Genomic DNA, 26,412 nt, shown 5'->3' with positions numbered 1-26,412 from the left:
CAATGTAGGTTTCTTTTTGTAAATGTTGTGACTTGGCCAACTTAACTGTACAATCCACTGTGAAATGTTTTTCATGGGAAGCCAGTGAATAAAAAACTAATTGAAGCGAAATGAAAGGTGCGCAGGGACACTTAAAGCTGCTTACGTATGTGAATGTGAAAGCATTACTCTTTATGGCCGCAAGTCTTCTTATTAATTTATTTTAGTTAATATAATTAAATTTTATTTTATTCTTGGCTCATAAACCAGCAGTTTCATATGCCGCATTTGTTTTGTGATACTGGTAGAGCATCGCACGCATAATGCGAAGACGTGCGATCGTTTCCTACCTGTGGCAAGTTGTTTCTTCATCCACTTTTATTGCCATTCATTTATCATTTTTTAAATTCAATCAGTAAGTACAAGTAATTTCCCCTATGTTGTGCTTGGTACCCTTGTTTGTTGAGGTCTTATGATATGGTTAATAAAAATCGGGCCCCTTTGTTAATACCCTTTCCTCTCATTTGCTATTGAGAAGGGCATTCAACGGGGCTTTTGCATTGGGGTTGGGGGAAGGAATAGAAATATCTATCATCGCTGACTTGTGTCCATGAATGTGTGTTATAGAGTGATTGTAATAGAGGTGTGAAGATAATCTTGGTGGTTTGAGTAACAGATGTTTTGATTGCAGAAAAAGGAGTGCAAGCGGGGCATAACTGGGGCTTTGCAAACACATTTGTAAAGAGTAAAAGCAAATCATGCATTAATCAGGTTGCTTTCAGCCATTTATGTCTGATCCCAGGCTGTTGCTATGAGTGCAAAAAAGAGACAACAGGACCAAGTAGACTTATCGTGGGATGATGTTTGTGAGCAAGGATTTCCTTGCCTTTCCAGATGACAAACTGTCGAAGACTCACCCACCCAGTGAAATGGCACAGTCCAGCAACCTGAGGCTGCTTGGGCCTGCCTCTGCCACCAGTTCTGAAGAGAATCTGGTGAGCTCGATCCCAGTAATCTGTCTCTAGAATAATGTTTCATTTCTGGCAAAGGAAAGCATGCTCATGTTATTGGCCCCTGTCTGTTGGCTTACCCTTTCTATAAGCTGGTTGTGCAGAGATAGCTCTTTTTCAGCAGAGAATTTTAATTGTAGCCCAAGGTATTCCACACTGTCACAAGTTTACACAAGTTTTTGCATTTATTTTTTGTGGAGTGCCTTCTGCTGTGTCAGGGCCAAAGAAGTGTAAGAATTAATGGTAGCAAGAGCACTCAGTGCAGCACTTATTTCTCTTGTACTTTCATTCATTGACCCTGCGTACTTATCATTCTTGTTTATATTACCTTGACATTGAGATGATGTAGTTTGCTTAGTGCCACTTAAGTTGTGTCAGTCTATGAGAGGAGGCTTCATTTGACCATTATTATAATCGTCATGGCATGCAGAAAGAGTAGCAGTAACAGCACGATGATGAGCCTCAGAAATTATGTTGACGACGCAGTGCCTTCCATCTTTGTCACTATTTCCAAAGGCCGCCTTAGTGCAGCTTTTCATCCATCACCATAGCACTGTCAACTTGTCATTATTTTTCAGTCCCATCCTTGCGCTGTTTTGTGAGAGATGGGCACTAACCAGCTCAGATTGTTGCTGTTCTGAGAGCTTGTAATGAGCCCAGATTAACAGCCAAGTAATGCATTTTCCTTGACATGTCTCTTTGCACCCTTCACCTTCCCCTCTAACCTGAACCTTGTGATCGAGAAGGTGGCCAAGAAGAAGCGTCCTTGCCAGCTTGCCTGCCTCGTCTCGTTCATCTTGCTCATCGTCTGCATCGCTGTGGCTGCCATCGTCTTCTTTCTTGTCTTCTCGTAGCCTTGACTGTGGCATCGCAGCTCTCCAGCACCTGTCCACTGAGCCTATCTCTGTCCTCTTCCACCCTTTTTCAACTGCACCTGTAGAAAGATTATTCCATTTTCCTCAATTTGCTCACTTCAGCTGTTCCGTCAGAGTGTACTCCTCTATACAGACATTGTCTGGAGGCCTCCTCCCTGAGGCACTGTTGTAGATAGATGTGTGCGTGCATGTGCTGCTGATCTGGAAGCACAGGAAGAGATCATTGCAGAGGATGGTTGATGGAGGCACTTATGCATCTCTATGCTCGCTTCTAATCATCCCTAAGCCTTCTTTCCTCTTCTGTTTGTACAAAGGACATCTGCTCAAGAAAAACTCAGTCAATAAGAGGAAAGTCTTACCCACTTTAGTGCTGACCCTAGATGCAGTATGGCCAATGTGACCTGGAACAGGTAAAGAAAGTGGCTTGTACTTTTTCTTTTCTGCCACTATGTTAGTTTCTTGTATACCATATGTGTATATATATAAAAGAGCCTAGCATTCTTTAACTTTTATTTTCATTTCGATCCAGTAGTAGCCACACACTGGCAATTCTCAGGACTGCTAGTTCCTGTTTATGTAAGCTTTTGTATTGTTTGCTTTGCTCTTAGCATTTATGAAGCAATGGTGGACTGTAATGAAGAAAAAAAAATTCAAGATTTCTAAACAGAAAAAGTATGCATTTTCAGGACACACAGGAGAGATTTATTATTCATACATTTTGTGCCATATTGCATAAGTTATCTACTTAAATACCAAAGCAGCACTTATTTTTATACATATTTTTTTTTCTGTGGAGGCGTCTTATTGACATGGAAGACCTGTGACCTGACCTTTCGTTGAGCAGGGGGTACACTGTGTGTTACCTTCCTTCACTTAATCATGTGACTATTGCTTAACAAATTATGTATATATATATATAAAAATACTAAAAGGAATTTAGATGACAGAGAAATAACCTAAAATGAACTTACAATATTTTCTTAGCTCACCGTCTTTTCTCAGAGATTCATGCACTGTGACCTCCTGTTTGTGGCCACGCATGCTCTTCAGGTATCAATTTGCTGTTCTTTCGATATAGATGGCCCTTTGGTCTTCAGAGAGATGCATACTATTTACGAAGACACAACATTAGTAATAGAGGAAGGCAGGAGATTGCAAAATATGTCTATACTGCTTGATAAGGATTTATGCTTAGGAAAGTGCACATGCTTGAACAGGGAGGTCAACATATTTCACATGCATATTTATATAATATAGTCACCTTTACTGATGCATTCTCACATCAGTTTGGTTTAAACATGTTTAAGCCATAGCTTCACTGAGGTAAGCGTCCCTGCTTCCATGCTCACTCTTGGTAATGGTTCAGGTATAACACTTGCTTTGGTGTTTGCAGAGTGCACTGTTTCTGCTAGTTAGGACTATTGTGGGCCTCATAGCTATGCGTCGTTTCTCACAAGAAGAAGCCTATGGCGTATACTGGCTTCTAAACCTGGGGAATAGTCTATGATCTCACTCTGAACAGATACATACCATTTGCGTCGAGCTAGCAGCTTCAAGGCATAGAAAATAGTCTTGCCCCTAGGATTCCAGAAAGTGTACTTCGAATGGTCACAGTAGGCACATAAGGGCAGTGCTTTGTCTTTCTATTGCCTGGCTAACACGCTATGAAGGAGTTGCTGTTTCTTTTCTTAACTCCTGTAAACTCCTGTAAATCGAAAATGCATCAGATCATAGCTCTCACATCTATTGACAAGCAGTATGGTTTGGTATGGTGCGTACTTGCATTGATCAAGTTAGAAAGCTGGTAGTTGGCAATATACAATTTTTTATGACCTTATTATAGGCTACCTATGATGAGTTTGAAGCAAGTCCAGGTAAATCGTAAATTCTTGTTTTTTAGAGGGCAAAGTCAAAAGTTAGTTGAGATTACATGCTGTTCATTTGATGTCTGAATATTGACTCTTGTTACTTGTCATGAGGTTCATAAAGACACACCCACAAGTTTTCTTAGTGCATGTTTCTGAATATTCCCACTTTATGTGCTTATGATAAGACAAACGTGATAGCTGTGGGTATAGTTCTGTTTGCAAGTAGATTTAACCTTATTGGGGATGTTTTTGTAAGGTAATAACATTTGTGAATTAGTTGTGAAGAAAATGTGGCTATGTATTATGGAGTCTGATGGGGACAAAAAGTTGTTATGGCTTATCTTTTTTTTATACATAAATAGTTTTTGTTAATGTAGTGCAATGAAACATTGGCAAACATTTCATGCCCTGTAGAATTTCTGTCCTTAGGTGAAATGAAAAAAATTCTTTGACTGACATGCACATTCCCCTATGTTATGAGTGCCTGTATTTTAAAAGCCACACCCTTCGTTGAAGTAGAAAACAACACTGAACACTTTCTTAGTATTTTGTTTGTATGCTCTGTATAAGAAGGTATTGACCAGCTCTGGATCATGTACCCAATGCTAATGAACCTGCCTATGTTTGGTTCCTTGTGATATACATGATACTATGTGTTGCTACAAAGTATTTTCCTTCCATGGCCATGCACGCAATGCTGATGGTCTTGTTGGCTAGTAGTTTCAGAGGAGTGGGCAGCTGCTGTGTGTGTTTCTCACAGCGGTGCCCCTTGGGTGTTGCAAGGCTCATCATACTTTTGCTGCTTTGCAATTTTATCTTGGCAATCTGTATGCGCAGTTGGTTTCGTTGTTGGAGCGCCAAAGCCTGTGTACCTGCAATCTCGAGAACAATGTCCTCCATAATTTTTGTGCCCTGTTCCCTCAAGATTTTTTTCTCTCATGGAAGTGTTGGTTGAAGTTGTGGTTCAGCTGCTTCTCATAGCACACTGGTTACCACCATCTTGAAAACTTCTTGTCATCTGTTCCCTCTCTTAGCTTTATTCTTGCTCTACTGGTATTTACTGGTCTTTACTGGTCTTTCTTCTCAGATGCCTTCCTGTGTTGTCAAGGAAGCTTTGTACATAAAGAGCTGTATAGCAGTTGTAGGCATTATTATAGTGTGCATATAGCGTACAGTCTTCCTTCAGAAAATAGAACCTGTACAACCTGTACAATAGTAAATACAAATATTATATATATATATATATATATATATATATATATATATATATCGGTATGTATGTACATGGTGTTTTCTTCTTTTTTGACATCCACCTGCTGCCAAAGGAGAGTGACAGCTGCGTTAATGTATCATTTTATGCTAACATCTTATTCCTGGGCATGTCAGAACATGAAGGGAGTGGGTATGACTGTTTTACTAGATTGATTATTCTTGCTTCTTGGCTTGTGCATTGTGGCTTTTCATTTTATGCTGCCATCATCCAAAAGGCTATATCTGAATGGCTGTGCTCTTGAAGAAATGCTGCGTTTCAAAACACACTACTTTCTAGATGTCGCATGTTTGCTTTACAGCAATGATGCAGAATATTGGAATGGTCTGAACCCATGGGAACAAGACAGACAAGTGCCAGTGTGGAAGTTTTTTTGCGCCTTCCTACATTCTTAGTCACTTTCACATCATTTTAAAATTAAAGTTAACTGTACCAACCATTCTGCTTGTTAGCCACAACAGTGCAGGGGCTTCACATTTCTTTGTGTGAAAATATTTGAAATGTTACTAAGGCCCCTGTTACATCGATATTGGCACTGCAGTTTGTGAGTTTGCTATTATTTGGTAAGCTATGTGGGCTCCGTGTTGCCATGCCAGCTTTTAATGCAGCTTTATAGCAGTAAAATTGCAACACATGTGTGCTTGTTGCTCAGCAATGTCTTGCACGATTACAGCTAACTAAAACTGCAATGAGACATGCATCACATACTTAAACTTCCTATCATGCCAAATTTATATAACACTATAGAATCTTTATGATGAAGCAGCATAATCGCATTCGAAGAGCTAATTTATGCAGCAAGAAAACCTGGCATAGCGGCCAGTTGATTTTTTGGACGTGTGTGTGATGTAAAGTGTGCCCAAATAACCTGGCAGTGCTATAAAATGAATTCAATGGCTTTAAGAAAAGTAATTTCCTTGCCTTTTGAAATGTCAGCAGAATGGAATGCTTGTTAATAGACTTTTGCTCAATCTTGCACTTTAGTGCAATAATATCATCTACTTTACATTCTGAGATAGCTGCACATCTTCTGTTAGCCCAATAGCAACTGCTCGATGTGTGTTGCATCTTGTCACTAGTGGGAACGTTGGCAGTCTAGGGTTATGTCATGTTGCGTGAATTCAGTTTGGATCTTTCTGCCTGCATACAAGCTTCTACCATTATGGTCTGTAAGCACATGGGCAAGCTTGTTAAAAGGATAGGCATGCTGTAATTGTTGCTGGCAAGTTGACTGCAGACCCGCTGGTTGCTTCTTGTGTCAATTGAGCCCACCTCCAAGATTTCTGGCACGATTGCCTCTGAGGCATACTGCAGCACTGAAAGTGCACCATGGGAATAGCTGTCGTGAGCTGACATGCTTACCCTGACAAAACTGTCTGCCGACTTGCCAAGCTTGGGTGTGATCTATGTAAACAGCAGCACAAAATGAAGTTGATGTTATCAATCAAACTTAAATACCTGCATGTCTTCTTTGTGGGATGAGCTACTTCCATGTTTCTCCATGACCACACCAAATCTACCACCACGTTTTGTGAAAAGATTTGCTGCCTGACATCAATTTGTGTCAATTGTAGTGGTATGGAACATTACTCGGTCAAATTTGTTGCATAATACGAAATATACTGTGCCTAAGAAAAGTGTATGAAGTTGTATCAAATTGAAGCTTTTGTGTCACTGAGGCTCTACTAAAATAGATCTTGAACATTTTGATGCACACATTTCTCTTATACTGTAGTACTAAAATTTCTCATTTCTGTTTCTGTTTCTGGTAAAAGTTTCAAATGGATGGTATGATGATTGTGACAACATGTGTAACAGTGATTGGGGTCGTTTTCAAAAAATGTGAAGCTTTGGACTTGAACATCAATAATTTTGTGCTGCTGTTTTTTTGCTATTTATAACCGCTTGAATGAACAGCCAAGTGCTCCAGATGTATGAAGAGACCTCAGAAATCATGCAGTCATTGGACGCACTCTGAGCTTATTCAATACATTTGCATGAGCATAGCAGGACAGGGACTGTAACGAGGGAGCTGTCTTTTTGGTGCTTCAAAAATATAACAGGTGGTCATGATTGTTAAATGATCTGATGCTGCTTGTGACGATCGGATTCAAGGGCTTAAAGTGGCCCTTAACCACTTTTTATCGAAGTTGAGAAATGCATTTGAAGTTAAATTAGACTATTTCAGAAATACTTTGCTGCAAGAAGTTATTCAATGTGTTCAGCAAAAGCGGAGTTATTGGCAATCAAACATAACGTTTGCGGTGCTTCCACTTCTTCTCCAATGATTTGCATTACGAAGGCTACAGCGGAGCGGGGTGTGACCACAACGTTTCGCTACTGAACCTCACCATGGCGCGCAGTTTCAAATTTGATTTTGGATGTTCTCACAGTCGGCACTATTTCCGATTTTGGCACCAACGACGTGCCAAACGCAGATGTCCTCATTGAGGTGCAGTGTGCTCAACCAGTGGACTCGTCGCGGCACCCCGCGGCTGCTGCAGAATCTACGCTACATAGCAGATAGCAGCTACATGCAATTGCAGCATTTGCTTTGTGCACAACAGGGCTAGAGTGCGCACTCGTGCTCAAATGCTCCTGTTTGGCTGTGCTACGCGGTGCATACTGGCTTTGTTCTGCACCAGCTTGACCGACGGATAGTAGCCACATCCAACTCGTGCATTTTGAAGCTCTATCAATAACTCATTACAAAGCGAAGTCTGCCAGGGAATTTAATCAGGAGTGGCCAGGAGTGAACGTGCACTGGGAAGTGTGCACTAGTCTAACCGTAAGTTCGTGTCGTTAGACGTTTATTGAGTGTTCATCAAAACTAGACGAAATTAGGGAGACTCTACGGCTACGACATCGATAACCATGGTGGCAAAAGTTTAATTCCTACGCGGACGGCCGAGGAAGAGCGTGAACAGATGATAGTTGGCTTCATTCTGAAGTACGCAATTATCAAAATTCGAAAGCAGATTTTCGTTTACTTCAGCTTGTTTGTTAAACTGCGTCAATAAATATACTCAGTAACAGTAGGAAGAGGTGCACTGATCCAAACGCCCTTCTTGATTGGTGTCAGCTATTGGCCAATAGCAGCCATGTATGGGAAATATTAAGAAATATTAAGCTGTATTAAGAAATAAGGTGTCCAGAAAAGATTGAGGAGCAGACTTCTATTGGAAAGAGAGCGTTCGAGAGAAGCATGACTTCGCACTCTGCTTGCAAGATCCTTGCGTCGCACACGACTGCAAAATTTGGCTGAGATGTTCACAGCAGCATACGCTATCTGCAGCCTGTGATTTTTTCACTAAGCCCGAAGGGTGGTTCAGGGCCCCTTTAAGAAAATCGAAAAATGTACAATTTGTTCATTTAGACTGTCTGTAAGTGTAACAAGTTAACAAATAGGTCAAGTTCTTGCCAGTGTTCGCCACCTGGCTGACACTTTTGTGCTGTGTTGTACTAAACTTTGTCGTAGGCTACATTTAAAAGTCAATTTACATAGGTGTAGTCCTGGCTTTCTTAACAGTTTTGTAGGCCTAGCAGTTGCACCGGGTGCATTTAAAAAAAAAGTTTCAAAAGTTTCAAAAAATGGAAGTTTCAAAAAATATTTAAAAAAGGTTATCTTGTTGCGTATGAAGCACGGTTTTGAATGTAGCACAGATGAGATTTTTGTGTCTTAAGTTGCAAAAAAAGAAAAAAATAATAAATATAGCGAAAGATTAGTTGTTCATATTTATGCAAATGCGGCGTATAGGGAGTATTCAGGTGGCGTCACATAGGCCATAGTATTGTCCTATTCACAGCTTTCACTGTGGTTTGCTGAAGATAAGCTAATCGGGATAACACACAGCTTTTCTCGATGCTGACTGTACAACAACACGGTGACCTTCATGATGTCAGTGCATACCCCTATACTGTTTGGATATAGTTGTCTTCCTGGCGACACAGGGCTGCAACTAAAGCTTCAGAGAGCAGATTTATGCATGCCATTTGAAGTAAATACTCTCAGGTTAGGCAGGAGTCACTTGCACACGCTCTTTCAGGCACAAAAATGTTCAAGTTGTGAAATTTTCTCAAGAGTCACGCTTCAAAATTTCAAGAAATATCTCTTCCATACAGGGATGGTTGTGTGCCCTCTCCAATGTCTGGCATGCCCATTAACTGGCCAGTTAAGGCGGGTTACTTGTTGAAACAAGTCAGCGCTTTCCTTTTGCAACGGACCTGCATAAATGAAAACAAAACACCCTGTATATATATACACATATACATTCATACATACGTACGTACGTACGTACGTACGTACGTACATACATACATACATACATACATACATACATACATACATACATACATACATACATACATACATACATACATAAGACGCTACAATTAGATACTGCACTTTACTTGAAGCGCTCGCTCAGTGGAACTACTGTTCAAAGTACGTAAAGAATTCTTGTTTTAGGCGTAAGCTCTGTTGGGCACCGATTCCGTTGTCTTTCCTTTTGGTTTTCTGGTGCCTTTTGGCTGCTGGGGGTTTTTTCGCATTGCGAGAATCTGTGATATAATTTTGAATGTGGCAGCTAGTCCTGAGTGCTCACAGCCAGCTCCTGGAAGTTTCAGAATTTTCCTCTGCCAACATTTTTCTGCTGCCGCATTTTCTCGAGTTGATTCTGCCATTAAACACGCAACTCGTTGAAAGAGTGAATGCATGCACATGTGGTAGAGTCGACTCTCATCAAGGTATCTTGAGTTGCTGTTGGCCATAAGTGTCATGTTGCCTGAATGTTCTGAGAGGACTTTGTATTGTCCATCTGTCGTCAGTGTTTCCTTGGCTAGTAACATCACTCATTGAACGTTATGTGTGAGAGAGTGTTTCCGTCTTTAATGCATGGTTAAAACATGTTTTGTCATTTGTTGGCCTTACGTTTATGGAGGATGTGCAACAGTAAACTCAATTTGTGCACTTTAATTTAGCTCGAGGCAGCCTGGATATTTGTATCACTCTAACATGCATGAAGCTATATTTAGCGGAAGCTGTGCAAACGAGTTCCAACACATTTGTCATGATGGATGCATTCTTATGAAGTGAAACTGCACCCAGCTTTTGTGCTTAGCTTGTGTGTTCTCATGTGATGCTGAGTTGTGACTCCTATTGTGTTCATAATTGCTGCCACGTAGCATAATACCTTTCATATGTTCTGTGGACTGCATTTAACTGCAAATTTATTACACACGGAGTCCTTGACAGCTTTTCTTACCTTTGGAAACAGCACTTGATTTTACATAGGTTTAAGCAAGATTACATCAAGTCTTGGTTGTGCATTAAAACACTTAGTCTTCTTTTTGCATGTGTCTAGACAAGCAACCAACCAATTTCAGATTATTTTACCAGCTCCTTTGGAAACTTTCTTGGCATGTTTCACTTTGTTGCACATAGCTTTTAGTGAATGAATGCTCTGCATGGATGGTGTATAAACTCTGCACCAGCAAGTTCTCTAGGTGGCTGCAGTGCTTTTGCAGTTTGATAGACAGCAGTATGTGTGCATGCATGCCTCTGTATGTGTGTGAACAGGGTTTTACTTCGTGTTTGTTCTTTCCTGGCCGAATAGCATGTCATATATGAATACTAGTCTTTTTCAGAAGAGGCTTGGAAGAAGCCGCCTATGTGGAAGCTGTATGTTAACTGCCTATGTTTCATCGTACATGCATTCTGTCTGGTTCTCTCCAAGTGAGGATGTATTTTTAACACCATTAACACAGTGTTGTCCACTCTGTGTGTGAAGAAATGTATGTGCCTTACTTATGAATGAATTCATTCACTCTCTGTGCAACTCTGGGGTAAGCTGTTTTTGAGTCATGATTGAAGCATTGACCCAAGTGCTTCTTATCATGTTGCTTGCACGTGCAATTCTCAACTACTAGCTCTTCTATCTAATGAACGCTGTTATTCCCACGGCAATCCTTAGTGTTCTCACGCAGTAAAATGTCTCTGCATATGCTCTGCAGCTCTACAGGGAATGCATTTTAACCATGTCATAGATAGTGTTGGCTTTATATAGCGGCCAGAGTACAGACACAGCATTTATAGAAAAAAAATATTGTCACTGTTTCATGGTTTGTTTATTATTTTTTACATTGTTCCAGTGTTATCAATTTTTCTTGGAAGGTATGGCAGGCTGTTCAAAGTGTTTCAAAGTTTATGCCAAAGAATAGTTGCGCTCTGTTGTGGAAGTTGACTACACAACATGTGGCAAAGCTTCAGCACAATGCATTTGGCTGCTCAAAAGGAAGAAAGCTCATCTCTGTGATTTGTGAGGCAGAAAGCAGTTGTGTGATCTCTTGCCTATGAGTTGTCTTTCCCGTAAAACAGCAGTCTTTTGTAATGTGCTCAGTGCTGTTTGCCCGTGTTGCTCATAACTCAAATGAAGTGTGCACGCTTTTGAGTGGCCCTTGATGCGATGACTCACAAGTGGCACATGTTGCAGGCCCATAGGACTGGTAGTGTGTGCTAGGCATCATGCGTGTGTTTGGCCACACCTTGTGACACAAGGTATTTTGTTGTAAGACATTGTCAGACACATGGAAAAAAGAACAAGAACAATGTTATGAATATAACCAGCTTCTGTGAAATAAGATGTTGTTTTCAGGATTAAGTTTAGAAGCATAATTGCAGTGCCATGGTTATAATGTATATGCTGATTCTGAGCCTCGCAATTTTTTCTGAGGCCAATGTAAGGCTCTGCTACCAAAAACAGTGGTGGCTTTTTCTTGAAGGGTAGATGGCCTTTTTAATTTTTCTAATCAAATTGTTTCCATGGCAGAAGAATCAATATTGCTACTTTTGTGATGTGTGCGTTTAAGGTGATGCTGTTGCTTTATTGTACTGAGCGAAGTGTCCGCCTAAATCTGAGAGATAAATATGAGAAAAATGGAATAGCTGATTGTTTGGTAACACAGCTAAAATGCAGGTGCAGTGATTGATAGTGAGGGTGCTATATAAATTTGAGAATTGAAAATTGTAACTTCTTTACATGCCTGATAGTTCTTGCTATGTGCCTGGTGCATCAGTGTATGAAAAAAGGAAAAATTAATTCTATTGAAACCACCTCAACAACTTATTAACTATTGGTTAAAGGTCATGTCCAAGTAATTTGTCCTCCACCCTGCTTGGTCGCTCGAGTGTGCTTTCTGTGTCAAAACAAAAATTAAAATGCCTGAACCCTTAGAGAGGAACACAGAAGTCATGCTATGAACCTGGGAGCTCAATGTATCACTGTTTATCTTTATCAGCACCTACCCTGGCAAAACAAGTTAAGGACCGTGCAAAGAGCAATGGAATGAAGAATGCTAGGCATAACATTAAGACACAGGAAGAGAGTGGTTTGGATCAGAGAGCAAATGGGTATAGCCAATATTCTAACTGACATTAAGAGAAAAAAAATGACACTGGGCAGGTCATGTAATGCGCAGGTTAGATAACCGTTCGACCATTAGGGTTACAGAATGGGTACCAAGAGAAGGGAAGTGCAGTCAAGGACGGCTAAAGACTAGTTGGGGCGATGAGATTAGGAAATTTGCAGGCGCTAGTTGGAATCGGTTGGCGCTGGACAGGGGTAATTGGAGATTGCAGGGAGAGGCCTTTGTCCTACTGTGGACGTAAAATATTATTATTATTATGATGATGATGATCCTGGCATTTTATGATTTCAACAACTTGTAAGAATAGAGTTGCAGCACTTGCTACATCATAAGATGATGTTGAAATTCACTTTGAAAAGTCACTTTGAGCTGTTATTCACTCATTCAGTCATGGGCACTTGGTCACTATTTTATGGCAATTGCCTTAAGCTCAGTAAGAGCTGGCAGGTAGAATTGTTGATTGCTGGGAACGCTCACTTGCTGCACAGGAGCTATTTATTTATTTATTTATTTATTTATTTGTTTATTTGTTTATTTATTTATTTATTGTACCTTCCGGACCAATGGCATTGCAGAGGGAAGTGAGGAAAAGAGTTTGACATAATATTCACAAGGAGAGCATCACCAATACAACCAAACACTGCTATACACAATATTAGTGGAGCGAAGATAGAAGTGCATAACCGTGATGACGTAGGGCCTGTGGAGGCTGGCATGCATGTATGTGAGGGCTAGCACTGAGTATGAAGGCAAAAATAAGCACTCAGGGAAGTACCCACTGGGGAGCACTGAGAATTGCATTGCCTGAAGCACATGTGGTTCATGCAGACACCATTCACTTGTAAACTGCACGTAGCTTAAGTCATTTAGGGTCCCTATGAAGCCATTGCCTGTTTTAACTGTCATGTACAGCTTTAGGCAAACACTTGATGTCTGACCTGATGGCATGCTTTGTTGTTACGGGTACATATGTTGTTGGGAAACGGCTATAGCCATGTAATGTACTGGCCAATGGTCTGTGCCTGCTCGGCCTAGCATTAACATAATTATCCTTTTGCAGCAAGAGCGCTGCTGGCTAAACTGCCATCAGATCTCTGCCATATGCATGTCATGCCCTTTGCTTGAAGTCTATCATTAACTGTGCACTGGTTATGATGTTGCACCTTGATGTGCATTTAGAGTATCTTAGGATTTGCAGAAATGAAGTTTCACACTAGAGCAAGAGACAGGGGTATCTGAGGCATCTATCATTGACATATGTTTTACAACAATTGTTGCATATGGTCTTTAAATGTTTTTCAGAAACACACTTTATACCAACTCCTGGCATGGTGGGTTTGGTACATCTCCTTGTTGATCTGTTCAGTGTTCGTATGTTTTTTATTATCGACTGCTGGTTACAATGTGTGTTCTGCTGTTAATTGTGACTTTTCATGAACTTTCATAAGTACTGCTATGCCGATATGAGATTTGTATCAAGAAAAGAAATTGGTGTTGCACTTTTATAAATTTGGCTTCAGTAAATTGACCTTGTGCAATGAAATATCAATTAACTTTACCTTGTGAAAGCATAATGAGTCTGCACATCTTGTGTCTGTGTTGTGTCTCATGCCATGAGCATTCCTTTAGCTTTGTAGCAGGGCTAACTAACTCTGCAGGTTGACTTATCTGGATAACTTATTCAAGTTGCATCATCTAAACTATTTTTGTTTTTATTTTCGCTGTCAAAAGCAAACAGCCAGTCATTGCTGCAAGTGATTCTGGAGGGCATTGCCTGATACTGAAGCCTATCTTTGCTGCAAAACAACAGCCTAATCTGTAAGATGAGAAACACTTGTTATCAACAGATCACCTTGCTTGCAACCTCATCATTTGGCCATAATATCCAGCCAGAACCACCTTTTGCATGTGGTGTCTGGATGAAGTGAGTCCACTATCTATGACAGTTCTGCTTGCACAAAAATGTCTAGAAGTATACTGATGGGTTCTCGCTGCATGCATGATTCTACATACTGGCGAGGTGAAGTTGGCTCCGCCAGTACTAGTTGCATGCGATAACCTGTGATATATATAAGCACTTGGATGTAACTGCAAGCTTAGAATTGAAGCTTGAAAGTTGCATTGAAATGTGGTATTGTTGAAACAGAATGGCTCAATCTCAAATAGTGGTTTATTTGTAGGTTTCTGGTGACACTAGAATACTGGCACCTTTTTAAAATGCTAGTGCTTTATCGAAAAACTCTTTGTCATCTCGTGACATTGTAGCCATGCTGATCTGTTACAATAATTTCGCAATGTTTATTCTTGGATGTTGTCTAAAACAGCTTGATTATGTTACCTTTGACAACAAAATAAACCAGGCACAACACCAGGATATCTTTGTTGGATTGGGGAGGAGGGAGGTAGGAAAACATGATTATCCATTTTTGTTGGTGGGTGCACTAGGGTACTCCATCACTTGATACTACATCCAGAGGAAAAGGGCGAATGGGTAGGAAGAAATGTTGAGTTGTTGGCCACACATCTCTTGCCCCCTTTAGAGTGCTGCCGCTGAAAGCAGGTGCTGGTTTACCAAATAATTGACATTGTTCACATTTTATGAAAGAAGCAATGATTCAAAGCAATATTGAATGTTAGGTTTTTGTTGTAACCAAAAAAACCTTGGCTTTATGCTTTTACATATGCTATTGATACCCTTGTTGTTATTTTTGAGACTCTGTACCATGTGCATGTTTTCATTGCATTGCTGTTACGTGTGTGTGAAGAACAGGGCATGCTGAGCTCCTTTCTGGATGGAAGCCTGTTACTCATGCATTCTTTAACACTGCACTGCCAGTGTTCTTCGTTGATGCTGTGTCCTTTGTCCTGTCCACTGTGTGAAAGCTTTAATGTGCCTTTTTAATCCATTTTAACAGTTCTGCCTATGGACTGGCATTGCTACAGATTTTGGTTTGAACTAAGTCTTTCCTGTTTTTCTAGTTGAATTTGAACTTGGTACTTCCACAGAAATTTGACCATTAGTTTTAAAGTAAGCCTAAGCATGTTTCTTGCGCAGGCATACATTCTTCTCGTTGCAGAATTCAGCTGCAGGACCCAGTGCCATTGTACTTGGGCAGTGTGCTGGGTGTGAGCTATTTAATATTTATTATAGTGTACTTGTTTCTTTACTTGGTGCACATAGTAACTATTATCAATTACTTAATCTAGTAGAACTCAGCATGTGTGTGTTAATTATGCCCAAAAGGAAATGGCTGGATGACTTGTATGGGGTCGTCTTGCTATGGCAGAGATGTCAATTTATGCACAGTGGAAGCTGCAGTGCAACAGGAATATCTATCTTTTTTCTTCAGATGCATGCTTCCTCTTGAACTGTAGCTGTCTTTACCATAAGTGAGGCTTAAAGGTGAAACCTGTTGAAGAAGATGAATCTACTGGTTGTTTCACGGGATGCGATTTCTCGTGCAAGCTTATTACTGGAATGCTTGGTAGAAGCCATTCGCACTGTTAATGAGGTGCCACGAGTTGTTAGCATTAGTAGGCTGTATCTTGCATGGCTTCCATTGGCAGCTCAGTCAGTGCTTGAGCTGGTGTTGATGTTTGCAGGACAGCGTGATCCAGGGCTTCGATGATAGAATAACATTAGCAGAAGAGCAGGACAATGCACTGGGGAGATATGTTTAATTTCTTGAAGCGTCTGAACCTTCACTGTTAGGTATTTTATATAGCAACCAGCAGATGCAACAATTTCATCAGAAAGTAATTAGGATGCCCTCTTAGCATTGCTATTAAAATTTTGTCTCTCTATTATGCACTTTGTGCACTTACAGTTTGTACTATTATGCTTTCCATCTTTATTGCCTTTCACATCCACACTATATGGCAACATTCAATAGTTTAATAATGTAGGGCATCTACGATTTTCTTTGCTCGTTCTTCTGTCCACGCTGTGATGTATGATGTACTTAAATGGCACAGCTAATGAATCCATTGTTAGATCGTGCTGAATGATTTTTTGTTGTTGTTTACTGATTACTTTTATGGCATTCCTTTCTGTCTTTGCCAGATGGTACTCTGAAAAATTAACCATTTGGCTCTACACAATAAAACTATTCCCATCTGTTTTTATTCCACTCTCCTGACGACAAATTTACGTAACCACTGACGCTAGCATAGGGTGGGAACCCGCAGCGTTGTTTGAAAAGCCCTATCAAATGCAATTTTTGTTTACAGGCGGTCACTTTTTTTCCTTTCAAAGTGAATAGCATTGCCTACATTGAGCAGCTTTCCTTATCTAATTGGCTGACACAAGGCGAGGAGCATGCTCAAATGGAGAGGGTTCCAATGGGGCCGAGCCAGCACAGTGAAAGTAGATAACCTGATGAGGAGGGTGGTGCCGGCTTCTGCGATAGGTCTGCTTTACCTTACTTAGCTTGCGGTGGCTTGTAGAAAATCACGGTGGCGTGTCATGGAGGTTTAGAAATGCTGCTAAAATGGATCCACACAGCACAGCAGTGTCATATATCGCACAGCAATGTTGTATATGTGCAGGATGCGCTTGATAAGGTTATACTGTCATGCAAAAGTTTTTATTACATGCAAATAAATACATGCTCCCTGGCAGCTCAGAGTTGCCAGTGCCAGAATGATCGGCGGGCAGCCATTTTCTATTCCATTCGGAATGGGGCAATGCCCAACTATTCAGAAAAAAAAAAGAAAAATTCAGCTTTGATGGCATATTAATGCATCTTTAATGTGTATACGTAACTTTGACGTGGTGAGTTTTCGCGTTTTTATCACGTCGCGTGACGGACAGGCGAAGTGGGCACAGCCCGAAAATGCTTGGCAAATAGCGGTAGACTAATGCCAAATAAGGAGTCCAATCAGAAATAATTATTTTTCTTTCGTTTGGTCTAATCATGCATAATTATTGTGCACATATTATATCAGATGGGGCGTTTTCGCGGTTTTCGTCATGCCACGTGAAAGACAGGTGAAGGGGGGTGGCCCGAAAACTTTTCGATCAATCATGGAGTGCTGATTGCAGCATTGTAATATATAAGTTTGGAATAGCTTTAGGTTATAGCACCCCATATGTACATTTATGGCATCCTTTCTTACATACGCCCCACGTGCGGTTCTAACGCTATAATTTAGTGTCACTAAATTTTCATCGTGCTCGTGATGAAGCCATGCAAGTTGTCGAAAGTGCATGGGTCAGCTTGAAGAAACAAATTAATGCCTGATCGTCTACAGCTTAAGTTTGAAGACTGTCTTCGGGACCTTTTAAGGGGACCTGAATCACTTTTTATTGAAGTTAAGAAATGCATTTGAAGTGAAAGTAGGCTATCTCAAAAATACTTTGTCGCAGAATGTACTTGAATGCATTCAGCAGAAGCAGAGTTATTGGCAATCAAACACGGCCTCCGTTGTGCTTCCATTCCTTCTTCAATGCCTTGCACTGCGAAGGCTACGGCACACTGGGGCGTGCCCACAACCCTGCGCCTTTTAACTGTAACCGTGGCGCGCAGTTCAAATTTCATTTTGGATTTAACGTGGACGCCACAATTTCCGATTTTGGTGCCTACGACGCGCTACAACAAAGCGGCTAGATAACGGGTTGCCCATCTTGCTAAGGCAGATATAGCTGCATTACCCATCGTTAGTTCACATTATCATTGCAATGTTTATTTTCCTAGTACAGTCTCCCACTGCTCTGTATTCGTACGTGATCGCGCAATATTTGCGCAAATACTACAATGCGTGAGATAATGTGGCTTGTAGGCATAAAAGAAACCTACCTTGAAAAAAAATTTTCGGCAACTTTTGTATGCACTTTCGTTGTGATTCCGTATAGGCTCACTGTAATTGTTTTTCCATTCCCAGTAAAAATAAGTTACCTGTTGAACTTGTTTGTTGTAAGTTTTCAGCGTTAGCAGATGGTTTTAGCTGGCTTTAGATCGTTTGTATTGAGTTCTAGTCAGGCTATGAGAATAATCTCACTGAACCATATGTTGCATTTAAACATTTTCACCTTGAACTATAGCTATAGTGCAGAGTAAAAAAAAAAATACATATAAGGCTGTGTTGTTTGTTTTGAAGCCAGCCTGCGCTAAAGCACTCTGGTCTCGCTAATACAGTCTGCATCTCACTCAAAATAGTGACGAGATTCCGTGCCTCAGCTGTTTAAAGCCACATCTGGTTGGTGCGGAAATGTACCTTATATAATGTAATTTTTTTGTGTTCTTTTTCTTTTTTCTGTGAATAAAGACTTGCGTATGTCTGACAAACTGCACACGAAAACAGAGAACGAGTGAAACTTAGGAGTTGGGAAATTTCTGTTTTAACGATGAATCCCCAGGGACCAACAGTGCATGCTCGCTAAGTTATAATGCAGCAACTTGAGCCCCATCTAAGCACCATGCTAGCGGATATATATATATATATATATATATATATATATATATATATATATATATATATATATATATATATATATATATATATATATATATAAATAGTTAGTTTCTGTAGAGCTGAAGAATCGCAGTGAACCACGGGCAAGTGCAGGTGGTCTGCATGGTCTACATACAGTAGTGGGGCGGGTGTGCCATATGGTGACCTCTGGCATTGGCACGGAGGAAACCATGTGTCGCGTACTCTGCACGTGTTTTATATAGCGTAGCCCACTGTGTAGTGCAGAAACAATTGATTGGGTCAACTGAGTGCATCGCACCGGCTCTTTCCCGTAGAGTAACAAAACGCATGTGCCAGTTGCTGAGTGTTTTAGATTGCTGCGTCGCTGCAAGTGATGATGCTGTATATAATACGTGCTGTATAAGACATGCTGTATGAGGAAGCTGTAGTCGTTGCGTAAAATTTGGGAGCGTTGCTTGGTTTTGCTCTAAGCAGGGAAGTGTGCAACATATGTCTCACATTTTTTCTGTTGTTGTTTCTGGATGGTTTTAGCGTTTAATAAAAACGTCGCTCACTCGGACTGTGACCAACTGCTGCTTTGTGTGAATTATTCTCACTGTGTGGAGAGTACTGGAGGAGTTGGCCCAATGCCCGGTCAATACTGATGCTGACAGGTACGTCATACGCTGCAAGGGTGGCAGCATGAATGATGCCTTCGAAGTAGTGGAGAAACTACCTGTCGCTTATATGAGTGGGAAACCAGGGCCGGGATAATATGTTTTGTTTAAGGGGTCGGTGAACATGCAAAAATTTCAAATACGAATCGAACACTACCCACTATACTTCATCGTGCAAATCTTTTGCAGTGTTGCCGAAGGTACAAAGCATACACAGGCAATATCCTTGCGCAGCGGATATGGTCTGGTTAAGGTGGGTGGATAAAGGTGAATAGCAGAAGATAGGGTGGGCGGAAGGTCATTAATATAAATTAAAAAGTTTTCTTTTTGCTTGATACAGATTACAGTGACATGTGACCATACGTTGGGACCTTTGCGCATGCACGTCGTATATCACAAATTCAGCAGCCGCTGAGCAGGTGAATGCCTCTGGAGGGGCATTATTGGCTAAGAAGTTTTGTAGCTTGCACAGTGCTGGGGCAAAGGACTTGTTGACTATTTGTATTCGAAACGGAACTACTGGGTCTGGTAAAAAAACAGAGCTCGAAAGAACATACGCGTACACGCGCACACCCACACACGCAATCGCTTCAAAAAAGAATCCGCCAGAGACAGAAATGTGTACTTGCGTTCTGGTATGTTTTTTTGCGCTCTAATTTGTTTTACCAGAGTGTGCTACAAACTAGCGCAACAGCACGTTCCATGAATTATTCAGTGTCTTCGAATATTCAAAACTAACGAAATATTTCGCAACAAGCAAATGATAAAGTGTGGTTACTGTCCTCCGTTTACTAAACAAGGTAGCGCAAAAATGCGAAAATGACAAAAGTTGTCAATGGCAAAAAAAAAAGAGGTTAATGCAAGCTTATTTATTTATTTATTTATTTATTTATTTATTTATTTATTATACCCTCAGGGCCAAAGGCATTACAGACGGGAATAGGTAATATAGATTACAAAGACAATGAATTTTGCTACAAAGACAGTGAATTTCGTTAGAACATAATTTTAACATTCTCCAAAATAAACAAAGGTTGTTAGTGCATCGCAAAATCGTTGATTATCTTCAATGGCTGCAATATCGGGAGGGAGGGGATTCCATTCAACAGATGTCTGCGGAAGGTAGGACTGAAAAAAAGCTTTAGTATTGCATTTTTTTATGCCATCCTTGTGCCGATGATCAATGCGATGGGATATTTATTCCGGCGGTGAAATAAAATCGTTGTATTACATGACGTGATGATATACCTTGTGGAATAGAGTGAGGTGACTGATTTTCTGGCGAGATATTAAAGGTGGGAGAGAAAGGTTAGCTTTCATGGCTGTGATACTTGCGGTACAGTTGTAATTTGAAAAGATGAAGCGAGCGGAGTTATTTTGTATAAGCTCGAGAGAAGATACAAGATTTTCATGCCCAGGGTTCCAATAGATGATGCATATTCAAATTTAGGTCGTATTAGTGATTTATAAAGTAGGAGTTTTAAGGACGATGGAGCAGCAGAGAAGTTGCGACGTAAATACCCTAACATGCGATTAGCGTTATTAGTAACACATTCAGTACGGGCATTCCATGTTAAGTTTCGTTATATATGTATGCCTAGATATTTATATGATGCGACGGAATCAAGAGAAGTGCCATTAAGAAGGGGAAGTGTTAGAGCAGTGGGAAATGCACATGAACTTGCATTTGTTAATATTTAATTCCATTTTCCATGTTTTGCACCAGTTAGAGACCAAATTAAGATCAGTCTGGAGAGTATTAAAGTCGTTGAGGTTATGTATTTCTCGGAAAATTACACAGTCAGCAAAAAGGTGGATGGCAGAAGATGGGGTGGACGGAAGGCCATTAATATAAATTAAAAACAGAAGTGGTTCGAGGACGGATCCTTGTGGTACACCAGACAGCACGTTAATAAGAGGTGAGTTTGTGCCATTAGTGAAAACAAACTGCCAGCGGTTGAGAAGGAAAGATTGAATCCATCTAAAGACATGTGGAACAAGAATAAGATGACTTATATTATAAAGCAGCAATTGATGGCACACTTTATCAAAAGCTTTCGAGAAGTCGAAAAAGATGCGATTGGTGCAAGATGACTGGTCAAGAATTCAATGCAATTTATGAGTGAATGACAGTAAATGTGTTTCGCAGGAGTATTTTTGACAAAAACCATGTTGCGCAGAAGAAAAGAAAAGTTATCAAGAAAGGTGGCGATGTTCTCAAACATGATATGTTCTAGTAATTTGCAGCATGCGCTAGTGAGTGAAATGGGGCGATAATTTTGAGGCAAGTGCTTATTACCGGATTTGTGAAGTGGGACCACCTTCCCGATTTTCCAGTCGTTTGGGAGGCTTGATGAATCGAGCGACTACTGAAACAGTTTTGGTAGTATAATTGAACTATAAGTGCAAGTACTTTTTAGGAATTTAGAACTAATTTCATCATACCCCAGAGATGAATCATGTTTTAAAGACTCGATTAATTTATCAATGCCAGGAGCATCAATAGTTATTGGTGACATAATGGAAAATCCGTGGTGTGAAAGATCTCTGTCGGATCTCTATGGAAGATACATATCTGGAAGATCAACTGTTGTGCTCGAGGAAAAGCTTTCAGTGAATGTTCTATTACATGGACCAGGCAGGATTCCGTAAAGGCTACTCAACAATAGACCATATTCACACTATCAATCAGGTGATAGAGCAATGTGCAGAATATAACCAACCCTTATATATAGCTTTCATTGATTACGAGAAAGCGTTTGATTCTGTTGAAACCTCTGCAGTCATGGAGGCATTACTTAATCAGGGTGTAGACGAGCCGTATGTAAAAATACTGAAAGATATCTATTGCGGCTCTACAGCCACCGTAGTCCTCCATAAAGCAAGCAGCAAAATCCCAATAAAGAAAGGCGTCGGGCAGGGAGATACAATCTCTCCAATGCTATTCACAGCGTGTTTACAGGAGGTATTCAGAGAACTGGATTAAAAAGAATTGGGGATAAAAGTTACTATAGTAACTTGCGATTTGGTGATGATATTGCCTTGCTTAGTAATTCAGGGACCAATTGCAATGCATGCTCACTGACCTGGAGAGGCAAAGCAGAAGAGTGGTTCTAGAAATTAATCTGCAGAAAACTAAAGTAATGTTTAACAGTCTCGGAAGAGAACAGCAGTTTACGATAGGTAGTGAGGCACTGGAAGTGGTAAGGGAATACATCTACTTGGGACAGGTAGTGACTGCAGATCTGGGTCATAAGACTGAAATAATCAGAAGAATAAGAATGGGTTGGGGTGCGTTTGGCAGGCATTCTCAGATCATGAACAGCAGGTTGCCATTATCCCTCAAGAGAAAAGTGTATAATAGCTGTGTCTTACCAGTACTCGCCTACGGGGCAGAGACCTGGAGGCTTACGAAAAGGGTTCTACTTAAATTGAGGACGACGCAATGAGCTATGCAAAGAAGAATGATGGGTGTAACGAGGGATAAGAAAAGAGCAGATTGGGGTGAGGGAACAAACGCGAGTTAATGACATCTTAGTTGAAATCAAGAAAAAGAAGTGGGTATCGGCAGGACATGTAATGAGGAGGGAAGATAACCGATGGTCATTAAGGGTTACGGACTGGATTCCAAGGGAAGGGAAGCGTAGCAGGGGTGGCAAAAAGTTAGGTGGGCGGATGAGATTAAGAAGTTTGCAGGTACGACATGGCCACAATTAGTACATGACCGGGGTTGTTGGAGAAGTATGGGAGAGACCTTTGCCCTGCAGTGGGTGTAACCAGGCTGATGATGATAATGATGATGATGATGATGAATGTTCTATTCAGTGCGGTAGCACAAAGATCATTTGGGATTATGTTGCCGGAGGTATCTTGCAATGTAATTAAAGGGTCGTGTGCAGGGTGTATAATGCGCCAGAACTTTTTAAGATTTGTGTTCAAAATAGATGGTAAAGTAGAAGACAAAAAGTTGTTCTTTGCAAGTTTCAGGGTTTTCACATATTTATTGGAAGCAGTCTTGTATGTCGACCACTGCTCAATAGAAGGTGAAAGTTTGGCAAGACGGAACAAATGTTTCTTTTTGTTAGTCGCCTGATGTATGAATTGTACCAGGGTGCTTGAGGGTTAGAGGTGACGACGCGCTTAGGAATATTTGTGTGATGGTGTACCTTCGTTTTGAACAGTAGCCAATTTTCTTCGACGGAGCGAGTATCGAAATTTAAAAGAAAATGACCAATAAATGCAGATAGTTCATAATTAATAGCAGCAAAGTTAGCCCGTTTGTAATCTAGGATGTTTATTTTATTTTATTTGTTTTAGGACGTGGCATATTAATGACGAAATAGAGCAGAAGATGATCACTGATACCTGGCAGATATGTTAGCCTTCTAGCTAGCTCTGGATTTGTGGTTAGGATTAAATCTAGAGTTGCAGTACTTGTTACAGTCCTAGTGGTTTGCCTTACTGAGTTAGCGAAAACAATGTACATAGATCTAAGAATTCTTTATCTTGTTACAAAGGCGGCGATGAATAAGGCAGTTGAGCAGTCCAAAAGATACTTGGAAAGTTAAAGTCTCTGTGTATAAAAAGCGGTGATGTAGGATAGCGTGTGTGAACCAAGTTTATAGCATCATGGAGTTCGCTAGTAAATATGGACGAATAAGATGGAGGGTGGTAGCATACGCCAATAGTAATTGTCAGATGATCGATGACTATGAAGACTATGAAGCGAAAACTAGATCCTACTCGCTGCAGGTTTGAATGCATGTAGACGGAATATCTTTTGAAATGGCAAGCAGAACATCACTGACACGTCTTGCTGTCCTATTGCAATGATACATCGAGTAACGATGAGCGTCATGAAAGATTTCAAAATCAGACACGTGCGCTGGGAGCCAGGTTTCTGTTAGTGCAACAATGTGAGGTGTACATGTATCAATGGCGGAAGATAAGTTAGTATGTTTATTAAGAACACTTCTGACGTTGGTATAAAGGATAGACACAGGAGATAACTTCCCACTGCCCCTCGCGATTCCCTACGATACAACTTCCGATGCAGAATCGGTATCTAATCCACTGGCTTCATCATGTGTGACAATCCCATTGGCAGTGTCAGCGGTCACTGCCCCCTGCACACCATGTGCGCCATGTGTCACGACCTCGTGGACAGTGCCGGTGATTGCGTTGTACATAAAGCATCGGTTATGGAAGCATAGCTTGTTGTATCGTAGTTTAAAAGAGCGAGGGCCAGCGTGGGTGCTACCAAATTCAAACAGTTTTTTTCGAGCCAAGCGTGCTATAGGCAAGAAATCTTCACTGATAGTGATGCCTTTCGACTTGAATTCATTATGCAAGGAGAGTATCCTTTCTTTCATTTTTGAGTCAGTAAATTTGACTATGACAGGACGACACTTATGTGAAAAAATGCCCAAGCAGTGTGCACGCTGGATTAAAGCGCCAGAGCACGAGTCGACGACCTCAGTCAGTGCTTCCAATAGTTAAAATTCAGTATCTGCCGAAGACTCTTTAGCATCTGATATAACCCGAAATATTGAGTCCTCACGTCGTGATGTACCTTCAGCTTCGTCAAGACGAGACTGCAGAGAATCATTTCGATTATGCTGCTCACCCATTGATTTCTTTAAGTATGAAAGTTCTTGACTAATGTTGTCAAATTTTGTGGCCTTTTCCTCGAGTTCATCAAGGTTCTTGTGCATGCCATATAACTTTGATTCAATGTTCTTTTGACTATTTTTAATTGCTTTTATGTCCGCAGTTATTTCAGCCTGACCTTTCGAGCTTTGCAGCGTACGAGAGTGTACTTCTTTCAGGAGCTGAAACGTAACCTTCATTTGATCAGCTGGATCGTCTGGTAGGCTATCCACATCTAGGAGGGCCTCAGAGCGAGTTGTAGGACGAGGCTTCGACTCAATGTCACCCAAGTGCAATAGCAAGAGAACCAGCGAAAAACAATCACAAGCAATATCACAGCAAACCCGTGGGCATGGGAACAGTAACAAACAGCGATCGTTGCTCCTTTTTGCATGCAAAGAATAGTGCGTACACACCTGCACGGTGAAAAAAACTAAGCGTTGGAGCCATGCCGTTGTGACTGCTCCCATGCCCTCTGATTTCCCTGCTGAAACCTAAAAGACAACCTGTGATTTAAGTTTGCTTGTAGTTTGTTATTTAGCGTTTCTGGAGTATAGTGATTTAGCAGCTTTATATGTTGCAGTACAAGCTGCGATGTTTTCCTTGCAACGTGCCTTGTTACATGTGTCTACGGCACACAAGTCCTTCAACAACTTTATTTTTTCCTTTTTTTTTTCACAACTTTAGATTTTTGATGCGAAATCGTCAGATGGTCCATTGAGCGAAAAAGCCGTGGGCATCTGTAGCAACGTAACTTCACATTGGCTGCGACGCCACATCACAAGCACGTTCCCATTGGCAGCGAAGCCTCGCGTCCTCGTGTCGCTGGCGTCCGCTTGCTGGCTCGGGCCTCGATGAAGCAGAGCGGACGAAAGGGCAAACCTTTGCTGCACTATTGCATGAGGGGCGAGGGCATTGCCGTGACGCGACGTCACCCTCTCTCTCAGAAGTCTATTGTCTGCATGTTCCTTGTCCGCACAAGCTATTGCCTGCATTCTAACTGCACCTCGATGCAGCCAAATCAAAACGCGCCAAGAGTCTCAATGCGCTCGCTTGCCCGCGAGTTCATAACTCGAAGGACTGTTCAGCGGCATTCAACTGAACATTAATGCTTTCACACTCACAACTCATAACAAATGCTAATAAGGTGTCCTCGGATTTCTTTTTCTCTGTCTTGGAAAGCTTGCTTGCAACCAGGCTCTGAAGTTGTTGGGAGGCTATTCATGCAGCTTTTTGAATGACAAT

The 26,412-nt window shown here is 40.9% G+C and overlaps 1 protein-coding gene across 1 annotated transcript in view; it reads left to right on the top strand.

Moving 5' to 3' along the window:
* Positions 1–18,882, top strand: part of LOC142571899 (uncharacterized) — a 44,598-nt gene extending 25,716 nt beyond the window's left edge. Inside the window, exons 7-8 of the mRNA XM_075680586.1 lie at positions 874–974; positions 1,736–18,882. Coding sequence (XP_075536701.1) covers positions 874–974; positions 1,736–1,843 — 209 coding nt within the window. The 3' untranslated portion in view covers positions 1,844–18,882. The remainder of the gene's footprint in view (positions 1–873; positions 975–1,735) is intronic.
* Positions 18,883–26,412: the final 7,530 nt, after the last annotated feature.

This window comes from Dermacentor variabilis, chromosome 2 (assembly GCF_050947875.1).
Source record: "Dermacentor variabilis isolate Ectoservices chromosome 2, ASM5094787v1, whole genome shotgun sequence".
Lineage (NCBI taxonomy): Eukaryota > Metazoa > Arthropoda > Arachnida > Ixodida > Ixodidae > Dermacentor > Dermacentor variabilis.
Note: the sequence above shows the minus strand (reverse complement) of the source record. Positions and strands in the feature narration are given on the sequence as shown.